Genomic DNA, 16,409 nt, shown 5'->3' with positions numbered 1-16,409 from the left:
TCCACTGGCCTTTGTGTTTCTGCCAGCATCAACAGTTTCATTTCAAAGATACCAGGTCTCACAGACAAAAGAAATACCAAGGAAACCCGGGACTGACTGGGTTGACAGTCATGGGATGAAGCAGGAGAGGTATATTCTCGTTAATCCACTTGTGCCCAACTTATCCAGCTATGAGTAGTGTAAACAGTGGTGCCCAACAAGGAAGAGCAAAGGAAGCCAGTGATTTTCTGATGAAGTTTAAAATTTGAGTTTGATATTATTTCCCTGTTCCACAATGCGTGGCATGAACACTTATCCATTGATCTGTTCTGGTTTTCGTGAACAGGTAGATGATATATTGGCAATGGCTTTCAGGTCTGGTTGCCTGGCTTTTTCTTCTGCCTTTTTTCTGTATGGCTTTTGTTTAAAACATAGTTCAGCAGAAAAATGAGTTTGCCGAGTGTGTGCTGTCTAAAGAAAGAAGAGCTTATGACTCCCACCTTAGGCTGTAAATAGACTTGTAAATATCAGGAAACCCAGAACTTACTGACAAGAAGAATAAATAATTCAGTGATAAAAGACAGATGAAAATAGTGCACAATGTTGCTGCTACAGATTCCATCCCACAGCAGTACAGGCTTTGAGATGGTATGTTTTCATGCTTGCTGTGACTGCAAGATGACATAGGTAAAAAGCATTTCTCATGCCTGCCTGCACCCAACCCAAATAATAATAACAGTAACCCAATTTTAGGACCTTGAAGCAATTCTTGGCAAAATATTTACTGTTAATCTTGCAAACAATTTATGTAATGCTTTAGGCAGTAGTCCTCTGGACAGACATTTCATGCTGCTGTGCCAATTATTTTGGCATAAGGAAATCTTTTTGGTCTGTCAAACTCACACTTCAAACCCATCCTGCATCTGCTGAGCAAATAATCAAACTTCTGTTTCTGATGAAGAATTGCATATTGTAGGCCATGTCATCTCTGAATTTCCCCTCTAAGATGTTAATGATAGTACAGAATCTAAGCTTTAACATAAAGAAAGATGGCATTAATATATTTGGAATAAATTTTAAGTTCTTGCAAAATTTGAAGACTGACAAACATTGTATTAGATAATTTCTAAAATAGAATTATCTCAGGGAACTGAAGAAGAAAAAAGGTGCAGTAACAGAGAAATTCAAGTTGACTGATACCTTTCATCTCACTGAAATGTATTTAGTTCAAAAGCTACAATAATACCTAAAGCTGTGCTGTTATGTACAAAGTCCAGTTTGGCATCTGTTTCTCAATACTAGTAAAAGAAGTAAAGGACAAAAATGCTGCCTGTGTCCACTGTGTTGCTATGGAAAATAGACACTATCACCCTATCAATGTAATTTTATCCCAGTAGCTATCTGTAGCAATAACTATCCCTTCAGCCTCTAATAGGTGCTACATTCTTCTAATTACTCATACCCACAGAAAATTTCAAGAGCGTATTCAGCCACTGAAGTTGAATATATGACAAGTTCTTGCCTTTGAAAAGGAACTGTTTTCCCTGGTTTTTGTTTCTGTTGCAAAGCTCATATTATCCACTCCAAAGCTTGTTTATAGCTTTTTTTTTTTTTTTTCTGCAGTGTGGGCTGCTAGTACAGGAGCTTTAGGGATCACTCACTTATTTCTGACTGATGTGCAAGAGTACATCATGGACCACAGTTCAGTCCATGTCACTTATGTGTCTTACAGTACAATCACATCAGTGCAAAGCCGTGCTGCAAAACGATTTAGGAAGAGTATTTTATCCAGTTGTATCTGCAAGAATTATTTGTATCAGCAGGATATATTTGCCTGAGCTCCAGTTCATCCTGGTTATCCTTGCTTGACCTCCAGATATCAAGGTACTGTATATACATCTGTTTCCGAAGATGAGTTTCTCAAAGTGGTGGTGCAAGTAAAATCACAGACTAGTACACCTGTAAAGACAGCAGTATAAGCTTCAGCTGGCAGTACATGTTCCTTGGTGAACTCTATTCAGAAGTCCCACTGTTTTCAACTATTTGCTTTGTGAAAAGTTCCAGCAGATTAGTCGTGAGCTCATCTATAGTTAAATGGAAGAATTTTGTCCTTAGTTTAAAAACAATGGTTAGAGAAGCCTGCAAATAATCATTAAATTAATCAGAAGATTATCACATAGTTAAATGTTTTGGTGATAAAATCAGAGGTTTTCACACTTCTGTCTCACTATCAAAATATTACTACATAGTAAAATACATAGAAACATAAAATAAATAAATATAGTCCAATCTGCAATAGGTAGAATAGTTACACTGATTCTTTGCAAACTTAGATATTCATTATTATTTTCTCTACTATTCATTCTTTCACTTTTTCAGCACTGTGCTGCACTGTGCTTTGTATTTATATTTTGCCATATTTCATTTTGGCTATGCACTTATATCCGCCTGTCCATAAATAAAGATTTCCCTGTATTTTATTTCCAATCTGTTGAAATCAGTCAAGGCAGGAAGCCTAGAATATGACATTTAATGTATCTTCACAGCAATCTACTTATGGCATTCATCATCACAAACTGTTTTCAAATGCCACTTCTCATTTATTTGATTTGATGAGCAAAGTGGAATCAAATTTCACTACTCTGAACTAGAGAAAAGTTTTTCCTCTAAAACAGTCTAGGATTCCTAAAATGCTGCATCATTCTCTTCACAAATACTCTGTCTGCAGACATTTGGTATTGTATTCTGAAGTAGTTAGTCACAGTTCTGTATCTATAAGAAAATGACAGTGGAATGTAGAATAGATAAATAGAAATTTCCATGTAAAATTAAATGGCAGATTGATTTCTATTTCATATTTTGCAAAAAACTCAGAACCTGAAGTCATCTTGCAATTATGTTGGCTTTCCAATCCTATGCTTGTATGACTTTACTGCCTTCATTGTTTATAATAGTTTTAAATTAAAAAAAAATAGTTTTAAAATTTAAAATTTAAATATTTTCAGTAGCATAAAGTTAAACCTACAAAAATGCTGGAGACAGTTGAATCCAGTTTAACTTCAGGCATGTTGAAAGGTACTAAATAAATCCAGGAGTATGATAATGGAGATATTCTCTTCTGATAAAAATACTGGATACAATTCAGAAAAAGGGAGACTTTATCCACTAAAGCGTTCACCATAATTTTCCATTAGTTCTAAAGAAGTATTGAGCAAAGGACTATGTTTGTGATTTAAGGCTGAATCCTGTAAGTTCCTATATTCAAAAGATTTGTCATCTCCTCTATAGAGGAAATGCTCTATTAAGTAAAAATGTTCCAGTAAGTTTCAGTTTCCTAGAAGGATTGTTTCTTTATTCACACATTTTCACAGTGAGATATTATTTTGTAAAAATTGCATATATTGTAATTCATGTGAATGCAGATCTTGCTCACCTGTCTTGCAGGCAGAAACATACTGCTCAGTGTTAACAGCTTTTCTTTCATGGCCAACTGTGTGTTAAATCCTGCTGCCTCCCTCCTCATGTAGGAGGGAGAAGCTTTACAAACATAGTCTTACATAAAACAACAGCAGTAAAATTAGACTGGATCCTATTAGAACAGGAACTGAATCTTTGATTGTACCGGCTATCAATGTTGCAAGTTGGAAATGCCAAAGTTACTGAACTGAAATTATATAGGGAAAGAAGGAGATAATTTTATATAGACCAAGAGTTCAAAGGATCCATTTGAGGATGTGAAAAAGAGACTTGTCTAAAATATTGAATCCCACCTCTAAAATATTAAATCCCACTTCTAGGGATCCCTGTGAGCTATCCTGGGCATTAGCTTGACTCAAGAATCATGTCTAAAGGTAATCCTGACTGGGATATATCTCTAAGGAGTGATAAAGGCTCATTTATCTGTACCTGTGTATAGATGCTGATTGCAAACCATCAAAGTCTGGGAATCCCTCCTCAGAGAGGTCCAATTCCAAACCACAATATTGGTTCACTCTCACACTGTTGAATATTACGACACAAAGATGGAAGTATCTCAGATTATTTTTACTTCTTCAAAGGGTAGTGTACAAGTTTTTAGCCTGTTTCATTATGAGCCTGAACTGTGGAACTTCACTGGCATCAGCTGAATCTCTGGTTTGAACCAATTCATGTATTTCAGAAAAGACACCTAATTATTATCTAATGGCAGAGTTATAATTTCTGTGATTTTAAGCTTCTAAATTGGCCAGCTCCTTCCTAAACAATTCCCAATAAATTATTCTTACATTATACTGACATATACTCTACGAGTTAAAAAGTACAATTAGGACAGAAAAAAAAAGTTTTAACAGAAAAATATGAGTTGCTAAATCTGAATTAACAGATCTTACTCAAAGACTTTCCGTTTCTTAGGATCTTTTAGGATAGACTACAGAGCACGCTTCTGTACAGGTTCACTCGTTAGCAGTGTTTAAAGAAGAGGAGCTCTTTCCTGTACCTTTCTGCTTTGGCTTTAGAGAGCCCATTGTGTGTCTGCAGCCACACTTGAGAATGAAAGCTTAGGTGCATCCTTCACCAAAAAACAAAACCACAGAACAAAAAGAGAGAAAGGAAGAGCAAAACAAAAACACACACACAACCAAAGAGCACAAGGGAACATGAAGTACTTCTGTTCTTCAGTCTTTGCAATGTTCTGCTGCCTTGTATTACTGCAGCTGTCAGAGTAGCAGGGAGCCAGATGGTAATGTTGATAGCCCAGGGTCTCTTGCCAGAAGCGTCCTGCAGGTGCAGGAAGAGGTTGCTCAAAGGCTAATGCAGTCTATTCATTAATGTCATGTTTTCCTGTGTCTAACTCCAGTGAACTCTGAGTGGTGAATATCACTCTTCCCTTGGATAGCTTGTTGACGCAAGAGTTAGGCTGATGTGGCTTCAATCTTTTTTTTCAAACTTTTGTTTGTGGTTCTCAGCCTAAACCACTTGAAAGCACTGTTCTCTACAGGCTTTTCAGCAAAAAGCTGTGTGGCTTCCCATGGGTGTTGACACAGTCAAACTGGAATTCATTTTTTTGCACTAATACCAATTTGAAAAAGTCCCAGTTAACAAGAGGTTAAATGTCTTTGTTGGCTTTAAAGGTTGTTTAGATACTGTCTCTGTACTTGAGCCTTTGTCATATCATAGGAGCCCTAGGTAATACAGTTTGGAAGGCACTAAAGGACCCTTATCTCTCAAAAACAAGCATCTTCTGATGGTTTGGGTTTTGGGTTGTTTTTGGAAACCGATCCAGCTTTATCACCATAAAGAGAGCAGATCACAGTTTGTGGAAACTTTTGATTTCAAAACTTTAAAATGAACAGGTTCAATAATGAAAAATTAAAAAAATTAAGCATAAATAGGTGAAGATGATGAACATTTCCAGTATACGTATTATTAATCTTTTTGGCCACAGAATAGAAATTAGGACAGGGTCATACATCTGTGTTGTATATATTTCTTATAGAGAAAAATTACATCAGAGTTTCTCATATACAAACTCAATTAACCTGCTTGTAAGATACATATACATATATGATACCCCTGTGTATATCAGTTTTTCTGAGTGCTACCTGTAGAGGGTTACTAAAGTGTAAATGGTAGTACACAAGACCTCTGTGTTTTAGAAATCTGGTGGTGAAGTATAGTGCAAGTAAAAGCTGAGCAGTTGGTAAAGAGTTAATCCTGTCTGCTTTATAAAATGTGTTGCATCCTGCTTTCAGGTGGGTGCATGTACACTTTAAGTAAATTACACTTCGTGTTGCTTGCAAGTAATGAATGCTAATGATAGATAATGGTGTTTTGTTTCCAATTAGCACTGCCAAGAGAGTCAGTGGTTTCTAGGGCTCATGATCACCATATTTTCCAGGAACAGTCTGAGAACTATAAAATTATATAAACAAGCATTATTTATGCTGAATGCATTTGCTGATTGCTTCCTTCTCAGTTGGCCATAATGCAAATGGAACTGCATCTCTCTGTAGTTCAGTAATTTTAAAAATAAGAAACTCATGTTTGTAAAGCCATAATCTAGCACACATTTTTTATAAATACTGCCCATTGTTTACTTTGCTATAAAACAGAGGAAAATGTCTACAACAAAATGCATATAATAGATTATAGTGAGTATTCATTGAGGTTTAAAATAAAGCAAATTAATGGATAAGCAGTCTGGCCCACAACATATGAGTTTAAGTCTGGTATTTCATAGTAAGAAGTAAGTTTTATTCACTTACATACTCTTCAAAACACTTTTCAATATGAGTTGGCAAGGAATTTGAAATGCCATTTTGGCTCAAATCTATGAAAAAGATGTTATATTCAGGGAAATAAAGTTGGAGGGCTTAGGTGACGCTCGTACTGTGCTATGAATTACGTGTTTTCAGGAATGTGTTAAATACTGTGCTCACAGACATCAAATATGCGGTATGTAACAAATTACTTCCTTTTTATAGCTGTAATACAGTTTGTTTCCTATTTTATGATTGTTAGTCTATTAACTTAGTATTCTGTTGATAGTGTATTTCAGTTCAGAATGTTCACTGCAGGATTTTTATCTCACATCCTTATTATGTCTATGATTGTGTGTTTCTTTCTCAAATAAAAATGTACAACACCAATAACGTAGCAATGAATCTTTACCTGCTCTTGCAAGTCTTGTGTTCTGCTGAATGTTATGTTGATGGGTAATAGCTCAAGGCCCTCATCAGTGATCACTGAAAGCAGGATTGGTGATAAGTTACTGGGCTTTGGATTGGGCTCCTTTTTAAACTAATCTTTGGAGGCAGCTGCTTTGGTTTGCAAAAATGTATCAGGAAGAAATATTAGCATCTTATCTGCTGGCAGAAGATAGGAGTTCTTGTGTTTTTTTTCTTTTAATACCATTCACTAGTCCAGCACCCTCCTCTACCCAGGAAAGCAGGCAGTATGCCAAAATGAGGTTCTAAACTTAGTTTTTCATATGGCTGTCTGCCAGGGCTGGGTGGTATGTCATGTGTCTGTTCTGAGCAGTGCAAGTCATTTCTTACGTCTAAGCCATGAGCTTTGTAGCTATGACTGGATAAATGATTTAACCCTGATGCTGCAGTGCTTTACTGCACCTTACATAATCCTGTTATTTTCTTTAATTGGCTACTAAAATAATTGCAAAATAATACAGAATGAATGTTGTGTTCTGCAAATAAAAGATGTATTCTTCCTCTTTGTTTGTTTCTTGCACCTTTTCAATAGAAGCGTTTGTATATTTAGATAATTAATTTTCAAGCAACTGGATGGTTTCCATTATCTGGGAGCTCTTGACAGTGATTGTGTCCTATAGAGCTCAGCTAGCACTGGGAAGAGCCTTCACTGAAGTGTTAGCTTAATTTCATTCATGTTATTCTTATGTTCGTTTTCTGCAACTGCTTTAACAAATGAATTTCATCTCTCTGAGATACTGGTGACATTGTAATTCATTCACTCACATGAATGACTTCTGACTAAATTACTGAATTAATGCACAACAATTATAGTTACATTTTCAGTTAAAAAAAAAAAAAAAAGGCAAATCCACGGATGTTTGTAGCCAAAAACTATGAGAGCAATCTCTAGCCATTCAGGGGATGACATGATCCAAGTCAAAACAGCTTGACTCTCAGTTATCAGATACATGCAGTCAGTGTTCTCAAGTGAGGTATAGAATATGAATCATTCTCAGAAATTGTTCCAAGAATAGTTATGGATAGCTAAGTTCAAGAAATTAAAAATCCTATTACAGGCGGTTTGTGAACAAAGTTAAAATTAGGTTAAGATAATAATTGTTATAGATTGCTTGTTTATCTCTATTGCACTTCTGAAATATTTCTACTTGCACTCCACTGTCAACTAAGCGTCTCTCTCAAGTGTAAACTAATATTTTTAAAACAATAATCCAATATGGAAAATGGCCTGAGCAATAATGTTATAATTATAGCAATATTGAGCTGCTTGCCTGCTTCTGTTCATTCTGCAAGAGTGTCTCACACAGTATCCAGGGAAAAAGAAGCAGAAGTATCAACAACTAAAAACTATCCACAGAGAAAGTGTTACATTTTCTGTTTGGTTCACTGCTGATTGAAGAAATACAACAGAGAGGAGTTCATGGAGTTTGCAGATTTTTCTAGGTAGAGACTGATTCTTGTATGTTTATCTGTTACCTGAGAATAGAAATGGCCTGATCTTGAATTTGATACCAGGTACCAAAACCACTGCGTAAACTAATAATAATAGCAGCAAAGCAAAAATGTGAATAATTCCCTTTCCATTTAATTATGTCTCAGAGGTTGAATTTTCTGGATGCCCACTCCACATAATAGCTAGGAATTGCTGATTATCAAGATGTAACTATTATCTGAAATATTTTGATAATATGTTAGTATGACTATGCATAATTTTTGAGAACGGTGAAAAACTGAGCTTGAGACTCAAGTGTTAAGTGTGATTTCGCACTCCTAGACCTTTGTTTCTTTCAATTTGTGTTTTATTGATCACTGTATAAAATTTTCCATGGAGGTCCAATAACTACGTAAGGGAAAAGGCTGTGGAGAGTCAAAATTCTCTCTACATGCTGTGGGAACATGCTTTCTTCTTCAGGATCAAAGCTGAAAACCTGTCAGTGTTTTTGGCAAAGTTAAGTAGTTTACAGTTTCCACACCATAAATTACAGTCAGCTTTGTGAAAACAAATTATGTCGAGTTTGGTAACGCATAAATATTTAGAATTAACAGGTAAATGAGGATGACACCACTTTGGTTGGTTTAACACCAGTGAATAATCCAGTGGTCTTTTTTCAGACCTCATTTCTGCAGATAGAATTTCTCTCAGTCTTTGTCACATCTCCAGGTTTACATGTTTAGGATCAGATTTGTTTTATGCTGTGTAGATAAGAAATGTGATGTACTGTATAATAGTTTTTATTGTCACTGTACATTTTCTTCCATATCTTTAAATATTCACTGTGCCTGAAACTAGCTGGACTACGCTGTCGTGTCAAAGTATTAAAATGTCTTTTATTTTGTGAGCTGTTTTTGTTTTGAGTTGGTTACCCATGATAATAGTGACATGGCTGTCTGAATCTGTTACAGTGTGCCTGAATATTATGACTATGGTCACGGAACAAGTGAAGAGGCTTATGACAGCTACGGTAAGGTCTCTTCTATCTTCTGCAAATGTGTGAAATCAAAGGAAAAGATCTGTTACTGGCAATTCAGAAATTACTTCCATAAACTTTTCTTTATTTCTCTCATTTTACAAAGACCAGACAAAATATATTTGTGTAACTTTAGGGTGAGTTTTGATGTAGAACCAGAAAATTTGACTAATGAATTTCAATCAGAATTACAAAGCCAATTACTCACAATCACAGGTCAGTTTAGCAGCAACACAAAAGTTTATATTAGTGCTTGAATATCTTTCACAGTGTTAAATTTCAGTCTTCTTGATGTGCCAACAATACTATGCCTCTGCTGCTGTCATGTGCATCATTTCAACCAGCAGGGTTTGTGAGATTCAGAAACATAGACTTAATCAAAGTGGAAAGAAGGAGAGGGTGCTGTATCACCATGGGAACCCCTGCTGCACCAAGATAAAGGAGTACCTCATGCCACCCTAGGCAGTGTGAGTAGAGGGAGGGCTGTAGTCTGTGCACTGCTCCACCGAGTCTGTGTCTGAGCTGGAACAGTTCCACTTCCTGGGTACAGGGGCATGAAAGGAAGACAAGTGTACCTCCCATAAGTACAAACCATTTTCTAGATCTGTTGTTTGCTGTTAGTGATATATTTCAAAACTAGAGTCTAGACCATGTCTTGCTATTAATAATTACTGGTACATTGTATCAGGTGGCACAGTGAATCTCACTCAGAGATTTTCACTGGAGTAACAGAGCAAAGCTGACTACTGTTGGCTGAAAGAGTGACCCTAATATTCAGCAGAGATGTCATGCCTGATTTACTGCTTCTAAAGTATCCTAAGTCTACATGATGACTTCCACAGCATTGTGAAAATGAGAGCTGCTGGAAATGATGCTGCAAATGGAAGTTACACTAAGGGGTTATATAAGGGTTGCTGCTTGAAATAAATAATTTTATTCATGCAACTGTGAAGCAAATGTCACTAATGCAAACTTGCAGTTTCCTTTGTATTGGTACAGAAATAGACATTACTGAGACGGTGTCAAAATGATTGCATTGCATAATCAGAAATAACTGATTTTTGTGCAATCAGTTCTCACAGTATATTTGGATGATTCAATGTGCAGTTAAGCACATTTTCAATGCTAGGCAAGTAATAATAATAGCGTATCCATATGAGTGTGAGTGGTTCAGTTACCCTTTGTTTTGCTTCCTTTTTGCACATACATTTTTAATAGCTGTAGTGGAAGATCCTTACTCCAATCTACAGATCCCCTCTCCACTGCTGTCCTGAATGCACTACTAAGCTTTTGGGCAATGCAGGAAACAGTCTGAGCTCAGCAGTAAGAATTACTCACTGTTTAACTTTTAATTACACTCCACCACGCTGAATCTCCATGAGTTTGGGCAAGACATTTAAAGTAGTGTCACTTTCCTTCCAATCCCTCATTTGTAAAACTAAAAGAATATTACTTGTTTTCCCAGCAGGGATTTTGAATGGACTAATTAGCTAAAGCTTACAAAGTGTTCACAGAGTGGCATCATGACTAAATTTATGCTCTGCATGAAGCTCCTTTTTTTTGTTTTCCATTCAGCAGCTGAAACCAACCCAATATGCCTGGGTTTCCTTTGCTAGACTTTAAATACATGGCTGATAACTGTGGACTTGCTTTGTTTTTTTGCTTGAACTGTGTTCTGAGTTGCCATTTGCATACAAAGATCTGAGTGTTATCAATAACCTGGACTCAACTTAAAGTTGAATAATATTTCAAATTCCAATTCTGCTACTTTCTGTAAGCAGATACATTTATATATAATTGTTTATGCTACTCTTAGTTCACTTAACTTAGGAGATTAGTAAATTTGCCAGTTTCATGCCTTGGAAATCTGTGCAGGAACTTGTCATTCCTAAGTCACCACTGTTTATCTGGGGAGGTATTGTGAGCACACAGAGCTAGAGAGCTATAGAATACATGCTTAACTTCCTCAGTTTCTGAGTTCTTGCTCCATACACTGATGTTCTCTCTGTATCTGATCTATCACCCCTTCTCATCCCCACCTAACTTTACCCTAATTCTCTGTTTCCATTTCTCTACTTTTTCAGGATGTTTTGTAACTCATTGCAAGTCTCTTGAATCCATCTCACTGTATTAAATCAGCTGCCCCCTCATTTTTCACCATCCTGTAGAAATTACCAGTTTTTCTTTAATTTGAGTTCAACATTTCACATCTTGTTTTGATTTCCATAACAAGGCCATATTCCTCCTTTACAATTCTTTCTGGCACACCTCTGTAATTCCAAGTTCTCCCAAACTCTGAATAAGACCACAGACAAATGGTACATGAATATAGTCATGTTGTCAACTCTTAGGTGTTTTGTGCAACAACTTGTCTTTTCTCCCTTATCCTCTTCAATAACAATATCTGAATTATCAGAAATTTACTAGCTTGGCATTTTTTTTACTTTCTTGCATGCATCCTCTTGCTTCCAGCTTAACTTTAGGGAGGACAGTTTTCAATCCTGAGAAGGTTTTCTTTCATTTTCCATGAAGTAGATTCAATGAAATAGTAATGCTACTTCATACTTAGAATCTTTTTAAAGTATAAAATTGAGTTCTCTGTAGCTTCTTAAGTATAGAGCACAGTAGTAGTCCTTTAAGAGCTGCCTGCTATGACTTTTCTTGCTGTCTGTACTCCTGAGAAGAAGCAGGTAGTTTAGGTCTCATGGGTTCTTCTCTGCTTCTTTTAAAAGAACTTATGGAGAATTCTGCTTGGGGAAACTGTTTCCCCTGAAGATCATAAGATTTATGTATTATGGATTTTTCACAGTATGGTTTCAAAAATCAGAGGGATGTTTCAGAGCAGAGCACACCTGAACACCATTTAATTCTCAGGAAGTTCACATCTCTTTGATTAGATGGAAGTTTTAAGCAAGGAAGAACCTAAGTCACTTGTCACAGGTTGGGCAAGATGGATTCCTAAACAGTATTCACTGCTGTAAAATCCATAACTTAACTGCCTTAACTCCTTGCTCAGTTTCTTTTGCAAAGGTTTTTAAGAATTTCGTTCCCTCCAAATCCAGCCAAGGAATCTCCCAAGACAGTAGGAAGATCAGGGATATGTGTAAAATTGCACTGCTTTCCATGACTGAGGGATGTTCCATGAATGAAAATTTTCAGTACAGAACCCCCTCACAAAGTGAGACACCTAAGCCCTGTTGTGATTTGACATGCTTGTCACCAGTCTCGCTGAAGGATCAAAGTAGAGACACTTCAAAGCATACCCTGCAGCAGTCTCTGAGCACATGGAAATACAGTACTCAGGAACTATGAGTTTCCTACAATTTTTTTATAAGATCAGGATTATGCAGTTACTGCTAGAGAATTTTGAGGATCTATGTTCCAGGCTGAGGAACATAAATTTGGGACATATGCCTGAAAATCTTGGGGATGTAGCCCTTATAGGCTTCTTCATGTGAGATGTAAAGAAATATCTTTAGAAGGCAGTTTAAAAATAAAAGATAAGTCATTTAAAATGTAAAGCATCCTCACCTCTAATCACATTCAACAAACATTTATGATACTTCTGTCACTGAAGGTTTTGATATCTGCAGATAAGTCTAAACTAGGGTAACTGTCATGTTAACTTGATGCTTATGTTGTAAAAGAGAAGGCATGAAATTGGATTAATTTATGAACAAAAGGTTTCTATTCTTTGCCCTCATTATACTTCAGTAAATTTTTGGCTTCCCTTCTGGCACTGTTGTCATCTGAAGAGATATCTAGTGAAGACATGAATTTAATGATTTGTCTTAAAAATCAACTAGGATAAAATGTACACCTAAAGTTTGGTAACTAAGAATCTTTCCTGCACATATGTAATGTCATGCCCAGCTCCAAAAAGCATCTTCCCTGGACAGGACCACTGTAAATAAAAGCCCTTTGTAATCAATTCATGTTCTCATTTCTTTCTCCTTCTCCCTGTTTATTTTTAGAGGAAATAGCATTCATGATTCAAGTGCTGTGTTGTGTTAGGCCACATTAGAGAGATATCAGAGAAGAGTATATGACTTGCAGGCAAGGCAGAACCAAGAAGATGTATTCATTACATCTGACCTGCTTCACTGTTTTTTCATCTGAATCCTTTTCCCCCTGTACTGATCAGAGCATTCCAAACTTTGTTTATCAGCAGCTCTTTGTCTCTTAGCCCTCCCAAAGGCTGGAGACTCCAGTGGTGAGCTCTGCCAGTTACTGCTGCAGAAGGTTCAAGAGGCTCCTGCCCCTGTTTCCAAAGGGACACTGCCACAGTAGTGAGAGTGTGCCTCTTGTCAATGCCACAGTTCACAGCCTGGTGCATATCCTGCCTTGTGCATTACCTGAAAATTATTATGGTATTTAATGTCAGGTCATGAACTGCAGTATCTGAGAGACCAGTACACTCAGAATCTTAGTTGGTACTACCAAAAAAGCAGAAACCCTAGACAGAGAGTGAAAGGATAGGTTGAAGTCTATAACCTCCTAAACCACCACAATTAAATTAGGATAACACCATCTGCCAAAGGCCTTAGGCGAGAGTTAGGAAGGTTAATCTGTAGCTTGCCACCTACACAAAGAGGGAAGACATAAATGAACTCCAGTCACATTACTGCTGCTTTTCAGGAGAAGCTTGCAAGACTTTTTACTGCATGTTCTGCCACTGCATTAAGGAGACATTGTTTAAATATTTTGTGTCTTCACCAAAACTTTTCAGCTTTTTAGATTTTCTCAAATGACCATGGGTTTTTTTGATGCATATTCTACTGTAGTTTAGCATTAGGTACTTGTAAAGAACTGGGTATTTGGTTTTGGGATAATTCCATCTTTAATTAAAATTGAGGAGTGTAACTGTTTGGTGTAATTCCTTTTAATGTAAGACATCATTTAAGTTATAAAATGCTGTCACAGTGATTTAACTGTTTCACAAATAATTCCCTGCCAGTCGCTCCATATAAGAGCTTTGCAATTGTTATATCAATTAGTTTGCTAAGTAATCCTCTACAGAGATGGCACTTCATAAACAAACACTTTATAGACCTTTATAGCTAACAACTAAAATGTACATCAATATTCCACTACTCTTTTATTATATTGTTTATTTTTCTCATTCTGGGTTTGTCCTTTAAAAGTGTATCATCTAGTAAATAAAGTTCTTCTACGATAAGAATAATAGTTTCTGCTGAACAAGTTTAAGTAAGTATATCATGATGAAATTAGAGGAGGAAAGCGTGTATGGAGGGTTCAAGCTCTAGAATTCTGATAAATAGCTTTAATGACGAGATGCTACCTTAGGAGACATGAATTCTCACACTTCATTAAAAGATATAAACATGCTGATGTCATGGAGAAGCTCAAGGAGCTGCCACCCTAGTGTGAAATAAACCCTATGGCAATTACAAAGTAAAATGAAGCCATGTGTATACAATGTACACAGAGAAAATAACTGTGAATTTTGAAAAAGCACTTCATAACAATTGCTCTGCAGATGGAGACACAAGGTTTTTTCCAGCTGTTGAGTCCAAGCTCCTTCCTCATTTTTAATAACTTTGGTATGGTAGATCATTGGTCCTAATATTCTTTAGGCTCAGCATGCTAAGGCTTTCTTGCCTTATTTTTTTCTAGCCTAGTCTCATTTAAATATTCAAATGTGGGAAACCAAGTGCTCAAATAATTCATAGTGACTGATTTGCAGATGTAAGAGGCATAGGCTTTATTCTCATCATTACAGTGTTTGCCTTCACATGGCTTGTGATTACAAACAGTGTCTTTACACTAATTAACAAAGTCTTGCTAAAGTGCACCAGTTTTTCATTTATACCATTAGAGTGTATACATTTGCTGTCTCCTAGAAAATACTAGGGCAACATACCAAAGAAAACTTTCCTTGGTGTCTGGGTCTTAAAATCGTCATGGAATGAATAATGAAATCATAGAATGGTTTGTGTTTGAAGGGACCTTAAAGATTATGTAGTTTCAACCCATCTGCCATGAATGAAGACACCTTTCACTGGACCAGGTTGCTCAGAGCTCCATCCAGCCTGGCCTTAAACACTGCCAAGGATAGGGCAATCACAACTTCTCTGGGCAGTCTGTCCAGTTTCCTCACCACCCTCACAGTAAAGACTTTCTTCCCAATATCTTATCTAAACTTACTTTCTTTCTGTTTGAAGCTATTTCCCCTTCTCCTGTCATTACATGCTCTTGTAAAAAGTCCCTCTCCATCTTTAGTTTCCTTCAGATGCTGAAAGGCTGCAATTACTTCACCCTTCTCTTTTCCAGTCTGAATAATCCTAATTCTTGTAGCTTTTCCTCACAGGAGAAGTGCTCCACACCTCTAATGATCTTGGTGACCTCCTCTAGACTCACTCGAATAGGTCCCTGTCCTTCCTGTGCTGAGGACCCAGAGCTGGATGCAGCACTCAGGTGGGGTCTCACCAGAGCAAAGGGGCAGAATCCCCTCCCTTGCCCTGCTGGCCCCTCTGCTTTTGGTGCAGCTCAGGACACAGTTGGGTTTCTGGGCTGTGAGTGCACAAGGCTGGTTCATGTCCAGCCTCTCATCCTCCAGCACCCCCAGGTCCTTCCCATCAGGGCTGCTCTCGACCTGCTCATCCCCCAGCCTGGATTGTACCAGGGATTGCCCTGACCCAGGTGCAGAACCTTGCACTTGTTGAACTGCATGAGATTCTCTGGGCCACTTCTTGAGCTTGTCCATGTCCCTCTGGCTGCCATCCTGTCCTCCAGGTTGTCACAGCACCACTCAGCTCAGTGTCATCTGCAGACTTGGGAGGGTGCACTCGATCCCTTTGGCTCTGTCATTAACAAAGAGATTAAATAACACTGGTCCCACTGAGGGACACCACTTGTCACCCATGTCCACCCTCTGAACCATTGACTATTACCCTTTGAATGTGGCTTTCCAACCACTTCCTAATCCATCTTATTATTAATTAGGCAACTTAGAGGCAATAGACCACAGATTGTACCATTGTGGTGGAGGTTTTGTCATGTCTTGACACCTGGCTGGCTGTTTAGCACATGCTGAGTCCTTCCACAATAGCATGGGAGCAGGAGTTGTCTTTAGAAGCAGATTTACCAGTTATCTGCATTTATAGCTCTTCTTTCCACATCACTGAGTGGGTTTGAAGTCCATAAATTTTAGTTTGAAACTAAAGCAAAAGATGCAATCCCAACTGTTTGTAAGATTTCACTTCCAGAGGCTGAAACTAGGACCAGTCTGAAA

General features: G+C 37.3%; 1 protein-coding gene across 1 annotated transcript in view; it reads left to right on the top strand.

The window, feature by feature from the left end:
• The window catches only part of KHDRBS2 (KH RNA binding domain containing, signal transduction associated 2), a 319,671-nt gene that overhangs the window by 295,496 nt on the left and 7,766 nt on the right, over nucleotides 1-16,409 (top strand). Inside the window, exon 8 of the mRNA XM_063389417.1 lies at nucleotides 9,090-9,148. Coding sequence (XP_063245487.1) covers nucleotides 9,090-9,148 — 59 coding nt within the window. The remainder of the gene's footprint in view (nucleotides 1-9,089; nucleotides 9,149-16,409) is intronic.

Source organism: Prinia subflava, chromosome 2 (assembly GCF_021018805.1).
Source record: "Prinia subflava isolate CZ2003 ecotype Zambia chromosome 2, Cam_Psub_1.2, whole genome shotgun sequence".
Classification (NCBI taxonomy): Eukaryota; Metazoa; Chordata; class Aves; order Passeriformes; family Cisticolidae; genus Prinia; species Prinia subflava.
Note: the sequence above shows the minus strand (reverse complement) of the source record. Positions and strands in the feature narration are given on the sequence as shown.